The 12,137-nt window shown below is 45.7% G+C and overlaps 1 protein-coding gene across 4 annotated transcripts in view; it reads right to left on the bottom strand.

Moving 5' to 3' along the window:
• The window catches only part of LOC135400364 (GRAM domain-containing protein 4-like), a 37,549-nt gene that overhangs the window by 21,507 nt on the left and 3,905 nt on the right, over positions 1-12,137 (bottom strand). The window contains exon 1 of one of the 4 annotated variants that reach the window (XM_064632204.1): positions 5,969-6,091. The exons of 1 other annotated variant lie outside the window; for it this stretch is intronic. In XM_064632204.1, coding sequence (XP_064488274.1) covers positions 5,969-6,049 — 81 coding nt within the window. In that variant the 5' untranslated portion in view covers positions 6,050-6,091. Of the gene's footprint in view, positions 1-688; positions 893-2,472; positions 2,640-5,968; positions 6,092-12,137 lie in introns of those variants that run through there. 2 more of the 4 variants (XM_064632209.1, XM_064632206.1) reach the window with 2 other exon arrangements.

Raw genomic sequence — 12,137 nt, 5'->3', positions numbered from 1 at the left:
CTCCTTCCTCCGTCCTTATTATGGGTTTAGAGTGGTCAGCCAACAACAACATCCCTGTACCCCTGGGACAACACCCCTGCGCGGTTGTTCTAGTCATTGCAGAGCAACATCTGAGCGTTCTACAACACGGTTTCTATTCACATCCCCCGAACACACATGCACACAGGACTGATAAACGATAACTGCTCCAACGGTTAGTAGAGCCATGGCGAGACAACTGTATTAGTATACCGTTCGTGACGTGCACCCTAAATGTACTGTAGGTTTGTTGTAGCGTTCGCCAACCGTACTTCCCAATACGCACACATTTTTCGGCACCTATTATTCATGCGTACGTATGCCACATGGTATCTCGTCAATGGTCAACAATCTCAGGCAAAGGTGTGGCGGGCTGTCGGAGACATAAAAATGTCACAACTCTGCCTGACAAAACCGATAATTTTTGGGCAACTACTAGAACTGCAAGCTACATGGTATATTCTTTAATACTCTGGAGGATAAGACTGGCAAAAAAACCAGTGGTACGCAAAGCGGCGTCCAGGTTCTAGCGGGAACGAAGTCCCGTCCGGAGTGAAGACTAGTTCGCGAAGATGACAGATGATGACATAACTGAGGCGTTCCCTTTCTATTCTTCGCATGCTGTTTCGCTATCGTAAAACTGTAACTAAAACTAAAAGGAATAACTTACGTTGGTGGAAGCGATCGCGCAGTGGCACTTACAAATGATGGAAGTCACTCTCCATGGCATTACGGTGTGCTCCAGAGGGGTATAGCAACTCGCGCGTTGACCGGAAAGGGAGTGAGACAGCTTTCGTTCAGGAGGCCGTTGTACTTGGCCTCGTCGCGGGTTTTTCTTGTGCGCGGGGAAACTGCTGGAAGGCAACCTTGAAAAGTGCGCTACCCTTCGGCGAAATTGGAATCTTTCCGATGATACAGCCCAGGTGTATCGGGAAGACCTGAACTAGCGCGCATCGCATCTCTTGCGTCATAGCGGTGACGATTACGGAACAAGTCCCACTGTTGGGTGTGCGCGTCCTCCCGAAAGTGTTCTGTTGACAGTGACAAAAAATGTGGCTGGATTTCCGGCATGATGTAAGATTACGGGGAGAGGGGAAACGTAAATGTTACATTTTGTCGCTCGTAGAAGCTGCTTGGTTCCGACACCCAGATTCTAATTTCTTTTTGAACTTTCTTTGGTCTTGTATCTGTAGTGTGTTGTGTCAACAGTATCTTCACTTGGGAAGCAGTTGCCTGTGCGTGTTTCTTGGTCCGCGTCTTCTTGGCCGCGTTTGGGCGAGTGGTAGTATGCGCCAACTACCAGACTTTGGTTTTGGTTACATACGTACGCGTCTGTACAAAGTCTGTACATTGTACAGACTTTCACGCTGATGTGAAATATGATTGATGAAGACAGGATTAGGGTCTGCTAATGGTATATCATTACGCGTGCTTGAGTTGTCCCGGATCTCCATTGCACAAACACATCCTGGACGACATTAAACAGCCTTCATTAATTGATGAAGATGATAGTGAGAAGAAATCAAGAAACTCACAGCGTCACCTTAAGCGAATTGTTTGTCCAAATAGGCTATTTTTTTCTGACGTTAGGGTGACCTGAGTTGGTTAAGTATTTTTGCCTCCAAAACTCACTAGAGGACACCTGTTGTTTGACTGTCGTGGCTGTTTGCTTATAGAGATTTTCTCTGAGGGCGCGTGAAGTACGCCCTTTTCTCTTGACTGTAAATCGCGCCACGGCGTTGGACCACCACATGTAAGAGTGTGCAATGTTGTCATGTGATCCAAAACTCGTCCCGTTAAAGATGATGATGATGATGATGAGTTGTAGTTCAATTCGCAGAACCGTCTATCCTACATAACAGATACACTGGTGCATTACATCACATTACATTCAAAGAGAAAAGCGTACTTCATATCGTTTTTTGAAAGAAAGAAAGAAAGAAGATAACCATATAAACCTGACCCCGTAACGCAGACTTGCGCATCAGGGTGAAATAAAGCTGTCATAAACGAATCGAGCTGTTCCCGGTCGGCAGCGTTATGCACGATAAACAGAACACAAGACCAGAAACTTTTGCAGAGGCATTGGAAACTGAAGTGACATGAACATTATTTGGTAATAATTCCTATTCTGGTAATAATTGAACACGAGTACTTGTGCCAGAAAACGAGTCTTTGGTGCAGTTTGAGGCATGAGAAAATACAACGGAGATTCGGGCGCTCATGAAGTGAGCCACTCCTGCTCAATTAGAAGAGATAAAATAATCTAGTTAAAGTGGCTGTAGGAGGAGCCAATGCTTTAGACACGTCCATCATGTTTTCGCAATTCAGGTGTAATCCATATTACATTATTGAACGAGTGAAAAAGTGATAACGTACATCACATCATATGAAGTGAAAGGTCCTTCAAACCCTCATGGAGGAAGCTGAACCATAGAATCAGATGCAGCGTACCTGTAACCCTATGGACTATTTTCACACAGCGGCGAACATCTTCCGCAGAACTTCGTGGAGCAACAGCGTTGATGCCTGCTGTAACTTGAAGTAAGACACGTAGAGACGGCGCGTTTCATCCTTTGCGCGCACGGACAGGAGAAAGGACCAGACCGTCACCGTGCCACGGCTATGTTTCTACCGTTCGGACGCGAGCACAGTCACTTCTGCACTGTCTAGCTTAGTGTGTTGTAATTGTCCACGTGCCACGTGACTGCGATAAGATCGCAACGTAAGGAGAAAATGACTAGGTTATAAGATTGATGCCCTGGTAGGGGCGCGGTCACCTGTGGTTAGCCTCGGCGTATATACCTGAAACATTGCCAAGTGCAGAAATCGTCATCGTCTCATCTTCCAGCTTCAGTCGTGACGCATGCCCGCGACTGTAAGGCCAATAACTAATCTTTCCTCTTTTTTTTTCAATAAACATATCCCCCCCCCCGTGTTCACACCCCTACTACCATCACCACCACAAGCAAGAGTAGAGATGTGTGGTATGGTGGAAATGGAAGGTCACGTGGGTTGGTGTAGTGCAAAATAGAATGCTGACTGACGTGCAGAGTCGGGTACTCCAGTTCAATGAGAGATGAAATTAAGTATGTAAAGCGTTAATGAGTAAAGGAACGAAAAAGAAAACGCCGGACAGCGTCGCGAATCACATCTGTCAGATGGTTAGTATCGATAAAGTCACGGTCACGGTACACCCACCAGCTTGGGGCCTGTAAAAGAAAATGAACAAGCGCCTGCAGAGCTTGAATGTGTCCGGGGCCAAGGACCTAGAACATTTGTCGCGTCAAAAGGTCGGCTGTAGGAAGACTCCCCTAACTTCCGAATATGTGGGTCTGCACCCTGCACGGGACACAGAGCTTACAATACAGCTCATATCGGAAGCACCTCCATGTTTGCAAGGGGAATCTAGCCATATTCTCAAGTTATCATTTTCACGTGCTTTTTAGAAAGAAAGTTACGGCGTCGCTCAAGCCTTTATCGTTCGTTGCACAGGTTGCAAACTGCTGTTCAGAGCGTACTGGGTCGGATGGAATATGAGTTAAAATAATATGGCGATTGTGGCTCGAACCTTTGTTGTCATTATCGGTTCACATAGCTTCGTTCCGCCCTTCATGACAGCGGAGGCGACGTATACAGGAAGGAATGTCACATGCGGTAATTGGCTTCCTTATTTCATCAAAGCAACTCATAGGACAGTTTCTTTGCCATTCGTTTTATTCTATTCAATGAGTTCCAATCGTTAGTGTGTGAGAGAGGTTCTTAAGAAAGTTATTCAGAGACGTTGGTTACAAAAAACGTGGACTGCTACTCTGCGTTCGTGGGATGTTAACTGCTAGCAAATGCGAAAGGTGCGACGAAAATGAGTGCAGGGGCGTCCAGTTGGTGTGATACAACCAAATGCACCGCACCAGCATTGACATGATCCGATGACACGCTTACCGACGAAAGGGCAGTCCTGTGTCCGCAAGGAAATGTTCAGGGGCGCTGTAACGGAGAGTTGGCAGAAGGACTATAAGTGCACTCTCAAACCGTTGGCATTCCAGTTGCGATTAATTGTTGCTCATAGTCCCATGCAACTGTACACGGTGCGTTTTCGGCTTTCAGTGTGTCATGCAGAACGGCCTTCTGCAATGGCGTCATACTGCTATGCCTTTGTCTCGGCTTACGCTCGTTGTCTCATGCTCACCGACCCTGCGCAGCAGTGCAGAGGAGCGTGTAATGTAACATTGTACAGTCTCACGCTACATCATTTAATGAGTGTCTGAAGGGAAACATGCCATGCCTTGCAGCCCGTTACATGCGGCTGGGTTGACCATTGAAGCGGAAAGGTACGGGGGAAATAATCATTCAGGATTCTTCAGAAGGACTCGTACCGCGGAATGTGGTCCACACCACCTGTCCTCTGGATCGTTGTAGTTAGATCGCCGAGCTGATTCAATAAAATTCGTACGTCCAGATACCAACGATAAAGGGGTGTAACTACACAGGCTACTGGAGTGCTCATTTGCGAATAAAGTGAAGGACGCACCTGGCAGGATTTCTTAACGAATCCAGCGAGTTCTCCTCAGAGCCGACTGAGCTGTGTGCATGTCTTGTGGTCTCTTCTTTTTCTCTCGTCTTTTTTTCTTCTTCGAATAAACGAATACCCCCATTGTGGTCGGGCGTGATTTGCTACTGGCATAAGAAACACTGATCATATACTGTGTCATCCTGCACAGTTTCTTTTTCCCGTTGGAATTTTAATGTTCACCTCGTAAGCGTTTTTCTTTGCTTTCGGTATTTGATTCGGGTAGGGTATGTGGTTTTGCAATTACCTAACGAAAGCATAATAAACATACTTGAATAATGAGGTGGCCATGGCTCACAATATCCTCAAGAGTGTGATCAGCATCCCGATTTGTTACACAGCCACCTCCATTGTAATGCCCACCAAATGCTCTGGAACAGCTGGCTGCACCTGATCGGCCAACAGCTCCCTCTCTACCGCGTCCACACATAGGGGCACAAGCACAGATATCGCGTATCTCCCTTTCCGGTGTGACACGGCCTGCATCGATAGAGTACGTGTGCCTTGAAATAGTTCCATGACCTCACAGCTAAAGATACGCTTCCGAAGAGTTTTACAATTTTCCAAATCACGATGAAGTACAAGTGGCTTCAGACATATAAACAAGCGCTGTGGACCTATATTGCGCAAATTCGCGAACAAAACGACAAAAAGGATGACCGCCCCTTTTTGAATAAGTGCCATACACACTCTAAGAAAAAAAAAAAAAAAAAAAAAAGAGAGTAATTTTACTCCTTTTGGGGACTAAATGCATTGCCACAAGAAATAGTCCCTTTCGGGAGTAAATGCACGGGAGTAAACGAATGTCCCAGAGTGGGGACTGCATTTCACGCTCAGTTCTAACGCTCGCAGGTACATAATTCGTGTTGCATGCATGAAAATACTTTTAATCGAACCGTCAACCGTGATATATCGAGTGACATAAAATCTTCCGACATACATATAACAAAATTTGCGAAGAAATAAGCGCTTACTGTTTCTTACTCTGTGTGGGTGCAAAATAGCTGAGTTGACTGAGTTATACATTCTTACGCCATCAAATTGGCCAAGCGCACATATTTACGTAGACTGTTACATTAGGAAGACCATTCGTGAAGTTCAGTGACGATTTGCAGCCCATGGGAGTAAATGTCGGGGTTAGGGGACTAAAATAGGGATCAATTGCCGCCTAGGGGTCTAAAAGCTGCAATTACTCCCCTTTTCACTCATTTTTTCTTTCTTAGAGTGCAGGAAGGTAAGGCTCCATACACGCCACGGTTGCAGCCCCTGGAAGTCCCTTCCATACCTGGGAAAAGTTTGTGCCCCGTCTTGGGTGAAAGCTTCACGAACGTTAAGAAAGATGGACACAACTCGTGCCGTTAAATTCCGCTATTCACTTACCCTCCGGTAGAGACTCCCAACAAGCACCGTCTTCCTCAAGCATTTCTGGGGAGCCTTGATGCTCACCTTACGGCTGACCATGTCTGACGTTATGTGAGTTTACCACTCCCTTATGACTCTTCTCATGCCGGCTGACTCGAGACAGCAGTAATGGACCGAATTATCAGTGCTCCTTGATAAGCCACCGAGCATTGGGAGCGCTAACACATTAGAGACTGCAAGGACGTCAGAGGCTTGAATCCGGTACCTCACAAACAACAAAGCAGGCGCCCAACTGTGCCATCACGTTCTGCAGAGCTGGCTGTCAAAGAAAAAAAAAATCCCTCACCGCCTTCTAAGAAAACCGAGTGGGATATCACGGTGCCCGACGAGTGCGAGGGGAATATTCCCAGTAAACAAACAAACAAATAAGGAACATCAGGATAACACTGCGGGAAAGTACGGCATTCCTGGAAGCCACGCCTTTGTAGTAGACATATTTTAACGTCATCAGTGAACTTCACGTAAGGGTGCGCAGCAAAAGGATAGAGATTATGGTCTATGGAACGGAAAGTGGGTGACCGCAGCGCGGTAACTTGTCGGTGCTGTGACACATGGTTATTTATGGAAGTTTATGGACGTTCATATTACTAATATCGCCTGTCGTATAGTAGACGTCATGCTCCAGTGCATGCATTCTGGAGCATATGGAAATAATTGAAAAAAAAAAAAAACATGCAAATCTAAGGGTTCATGAATGCGATGCCGGTTAAGGCCGCATGTTGAGCTAAATGAGTATAAATAATAGATTAAAAAAATAATAGTGAAAATAACCGAATAAAAATATATACGTGACACGGACCCTGATCAGTTGCTGGTATCGAAAGCGAAATAGTCAAAGTATATGGGTCTTTAATAGTCAAGTGGGCTGGAAGAATATACTGAAAACGAATTATGCATATTGCGTAGCCCTATTCCTGCCCGTTACACCGGAGACGCCGGAATTCAAGAGTCTAGGAGGTTATTTCTTTTGTGGTGCACAATCTACCGCTAATGTTTGACGTACGCATGAGAAAATAATATGGCAAAGGCACGAAACCACAGTGAGACATGCACTGTGACATTAGACGGTGTTTTCGCGGTGTTCATGGCGTAGCAGGTCTCACAGATCGTGCAACCTAATAGCCAGGCGGGTTGTTGACTGTTTACGTTGACCTGGTACTTGAGATAACGTCCAGGGAGCAGCTGAGAACCGGTCTGTTATCGCGGCGACGTCATTGGGAATGAAAAATATTAGCCGATGCGATGTCGAAAGCGCAGCGTCGCCGACGGTTATTAACGGTTATGTGCGGTGATATTGTCGCCAGAGGTTTTCCTGCTGCCACGCGATGGCACTTGGATTAGAAGCAGAAATGAAGACCGATATACATACTTTCTCCGTCCATGTTGCTAAAAGATAATGTTAATAACAACAATGGGGGAAGCGGCAAAAAGGATTGCCAGCGTACGCAGAATGAGCTGTACTATAGCGGTAGTTTGTTTTGCGTCTGCAATCAGTTCCAAACACTTCGAGATGATTCCTCTTCACAGAGACAAGGACGACACGCCAATTCTGAAACACCTAAAGTGTAGTATACGAGTGCGCCTCAACGTGTTTCTGAAGGGCCCGAACAATGGGAGCGGACAGCGAACAATACACTGTCTTATCATCCGAGATGCTTTCGCCTAGAATACATTTACATGGGCTACGCCTGCCAAGAGCAAGGAAGAACCCGAAAAACAACGATAATAATAAAAATGAAAGTTTATGAAAAAAGAAAATTCGGGTGAATGTGAGCTGAAGAAAGCAGAAGCAGGTGCTTGTTTTCAACTATTAGTTGCTGATTGGGTGAACTTATGAGCGCCTGTCGTGCTTTTACCGTACAAGGTGCAGCGCAAGTGAGCATTTAGTGCCTTGCACCCAGAGCGGTGGATTAGTTGGTAGCCGCAGGCGGACGCCAGCAACGGCTGTACCTCGAAACAAAGTGATCGAAATCCCCGTTGCAAAACAAACTACTACACCAGGGCGTCGCTTATGATCGCATAGTTGTCTTGCAATGGGAAACCCCGAATTATCATTAGACCTTTTTAGAGAAGCAAGCGCTTGCATTGGCATCAAACTGGAAGACTAACCCACAGAGGCTGTTTGTATCGTTGACTCTATGAGACGAGACACAGAAGATTGTGTCGTATTGCCAACTGTAGGATGGGACAAGCGAAAGCGATTGTGTACTCATCTTCCTAAACTTTCCCTAACCACACCCTAAGCATAACCACAGAGGCTGTTTCTCGGGAGCTACCTGTGGCACGCAAGGGCGCATGGGAACTTCGCGCGCGTAAGAGCATTACGAGGCGACCAGAAGCGGAGGTAGAAGAAGAACAACAACAATCCCGGTGTGCGCAGCAGCAGTGTCAGACTGGGTAAACCATAACCGAAACAGACGACAGAGCAGTGTCCCTCAAAGTTCCCATGATGCTTTGTGCCGCACGCTTGTTGGCGCGCGCATCTTTTGAAAACCGTCTACTGAGAGCCTTTGAGTCAATCGAGGCTTTATATATTCGTTCTCAAGTCCCCATGATGCTTTGCGTTGCGCGCTTGGTGGCGCGCGCATCTTTCTAAAATCGTCTACTGAGAGCCTTCGCATCAATCGCGGCTTTATATATTAGATCTCCTCCACAGATTATAAGCGCTGGATACGGTTGCGCCTGTGGGGCGTTATTGCATCCATGCCCACAGATCATGCCCAGTACGAGGAGCGGGGTGAGGTGGTTGGTGTGAAGTAGGGGAGGGTGTCACGAATTTGAATTGTATATATTAACAAATATATAGCAAAACAAAAATGAGTTACGCGTAAATTATCCTCTTCTGTGCTTTGGTATTCAGTTACACACTCTATGGACAGGTCGCTGGGATGTTATGTTACTGTAGAGATAATACTGTTGTACGTTTCCATGAAACACTCGAATTACTGCTGACAACCTATTTATTTCCAAGGGCACGCATGAGAGACAATTCCTTTCAGTTTTGGTAAGCGAACCTCGTACACCATTCGAATATTGCATGTTTCTTTTTTTTTTTTTACAATCCAATTTAATTAGATCGCGAAATTGAAGTTTTAGAGAGTCTGAGTTTATTAATCGTAAAAATTAGTAAATATAATATAAACAAATAATAATAATGTTAATAATAAATGGTACAGGTTGTAATACGTTTCCTCGCGGATATAGCGGAGAAACCCCATCGCAAAGAGACGTTTATTGTGCCTCGCCATTCGGGAACTCCCACATCAACAACATCAACAACAGGACTCCTCCAAGAATCGAAGGGAAAGAAAGAGACCCGAGAGAATTTACGTCATGAGCTTCGGCTGTGATACCCCACTGACATTTTTTTGTTGTTCTTTGTCTACGATGTCTGTACCTTGACGTCATACTTCCATGAACCTCCGAAGGAAGGCTCTGCTACCATGCAAATTGCACGTATACATATACAAATCTCCTTTTGCTTAGAAGGAAAAAAGGCGTCGCAATCGCGTCATTGTTTGCCACACACACGCAGAAGACATCAAAGCTGTCTTCTGCTTTCAAGGATACGTATGACAGGCTATAACTTTTGGAAGGTGTACTCCAATGCCCACGGTCGCTCCTGGCACTCTGTCAGGGTGAGGCCATGCATATTGACTATTTAACTGGACATTTGGAAGCACCTTGATCCCAGTGCTCCATGAAGCTTTCCTCGTGTTCCATCGTTTGGTTTCTGCTGTTAAATTTATATGCCTTGCTCTTCCAACGACGTGTACCTGTGCGCATTTCGCTGTCTGGTTAAGTACTTTCCTTAATGTTGTCTGTGCGTTACCTAGAGAAGCAAGAGAGTGAGAGAGAGGGAGAGAGAGGGAGAGAGAAAACGACTGCAATGACGCAGCTGCGACAACATATGTTGCACGCATAATCGCACCATGCAAAAATTCGCTCAGTAAAACAATATTAGAGAGATTGAGTACTACGTACACTATCGCTTTGCGTGCACGAGGAAATGGCGGGTGCACGCTCCGCATGTGCCGAGCAAGGCTTTACGTATAGCACGTGCACAGTGAGAGCACGATAGTGAGTTTTAGTATAACGTTCGCTATCACCGTACTCTGTCGCTGTTGCGTACGTAAGTGATAGCGTGGTGGTTCTGGTTGTGTCTTGCGCGTGCGCGGAACCACCACCGCTATCCCTCACGTACGCGAAAGCGATATAGCGTACGATATACTGAAACTCACTACTATTTCTAGTGGTGTCACTAACTTTTCGCGGAATCTGAGGTTTGCTGTCGAACCCACTCATTCACGTGGGACAAACTTTCAAATTTCTTGATTGATTCACAAAGGTGCTCTTGGCCTTTCCGATGAAACGTTAGAAACAGAGTTATTGATATAGCCTTTATAATCGAGAAAATTCGGTTTGAAATTGAATATTAAGAGTGCAAAGCACGCTGAGAAAAATTTGGAAGACCTTCGTTTGTGCAACGTCGTCATCGCGTCGCACCACGAGATCTCGCTAGGTGGTGCCATAAAATGTATTTTCCACGTTTTTCACCCGGCTAGAACATGCTGAAACAAACACACGTTGACATAATAAATTGACTTACAGACATAACACCAATAGAAGCCAGCTTTTCGAGTCCTTAACCATGTGCTTCCGAATTCGAGGACGAGATGGATTCGCATTGCGAAATGCAGTCAAACCTCGACGAACTTTTTCGAATTTACCGAATGAAAGTTCCAATTTCGCGAGCTCGACCCTCGACAGGTTAGTGACGTGACTAGTTTCTTTCTTGCTCGTGCTGTACACACGTAAAGCTCAGTAAAGCAGCAAGAGGAGTCGTGACAACTCTTTACTTCTTTGGGGACCTAAAGCGCTTGCGTGCCCTATTCCGAAGCTCTCCGTTAAAAACGTTTTAGTGCAGGCTATCCAACACCTCGAAGCTCCCCCCAAAAGAAACAAAAAAAAAAGAAGAAGAACAAGAGGGATCGTCATTGTACATGCCGACAACCGAAGCAGTGTTTGGCGCAATGCGCAGTGTCGACACCAAACCTCCATGTCATGAGCAATAGTTTAACGGCTGGTGGTTGAACTTTCATTCGGCACCCTTGAGTGATTAACACGATTTCTTCCGAAAGCGAAAGTGGATTGGGTTCTTGTAGATGATTGTCTCTGTTAAAATGAAGTACAGCAATTAATCCAGAGGGAAAACGTTAAATATGAGCATGCATACGCTATGTGCAGGCATGCTCAGTTTACTGGAAGGTGCCGTCTATGTACGTGGTGCCGTCATTGTTCAGCGCGTATCCTAAGCTACACTTGCAGTGATGCTTACTTCATTCGAAGCCTAGAAAGGTGGAGTATGGAGTACAAAAAGGAAAGGAAACGTTGGTTTACCTAGAATTTCGTCCTTCGGGGGGGAGGGAGGGGGGCTCCGTAAGGGGGTGTCTTTACATGCTTCTGACGAAATATTGCGCAATTTCACAAAATTTTAAGGGGTCTCCTGCAGATTTGGGGGGGGGGGTGTTAGTGGGGGTGTAGGGGGGTTCTGGATAAATCACTGAAAGGAAATACTATGCTAAAACCAGTTCTTACACACACCAGACAACATATGGTTGAGAGTCGATGAAGGAAGTATTTGTATTACAAAATAAGACAGACGCTTCCCATTAAATAAGCTTTTTACGACATCTTTTCCTTTCGCACATTATTTTATGCAGGATAACAACCGCAGTCCCAGCTGTAAATATGTGCTTTGCCATTACCGTGACAGTCAAACACAACACGAACACGAAACATATGTCGGATCTTTCCTGTAATGCCGTCCTTGAAAAAGCGTCCAATCATTTCATTACTCTTTCGAATTGCCCAAGAACACATATCATTACTCGTTGTGCTCTTGCGTGCCGCGGGACAGAAATGCGAAAGGAAGGTCGCCACAAAGGTGCGAAGCCATGCAAGTATAAGGGGGAATACCACAGGATGGAGAGCTGGACGTTATGCTTTTCTTGGACACTAGTTTCCATTCTACGAAAAACCTTTTTGTACCAGAAAGAAACGCTATCTGCAACAACGCATCTACGCTCAACAAGGCTTGAACTCTAATCGACATCGGCCCGCTTGC

This window comes from Ornithodoros turicata, chromosome 7, assembly GCF_037126465.1.
Source record: "Ornithodoros turicata isolate Travis chromosome 7, ASM3712646v1, whole genome shotgun sequence".
Lineage (NCBI taxonomy): Eukaryota > Metazoa > Arthropoda > Arachnida > Ixodida > Argasidae > Ornithodoros > Ornithodoros turicata.
This window is presented reverse-complemented; position numbering and strand designations above follow the sequence as displayed.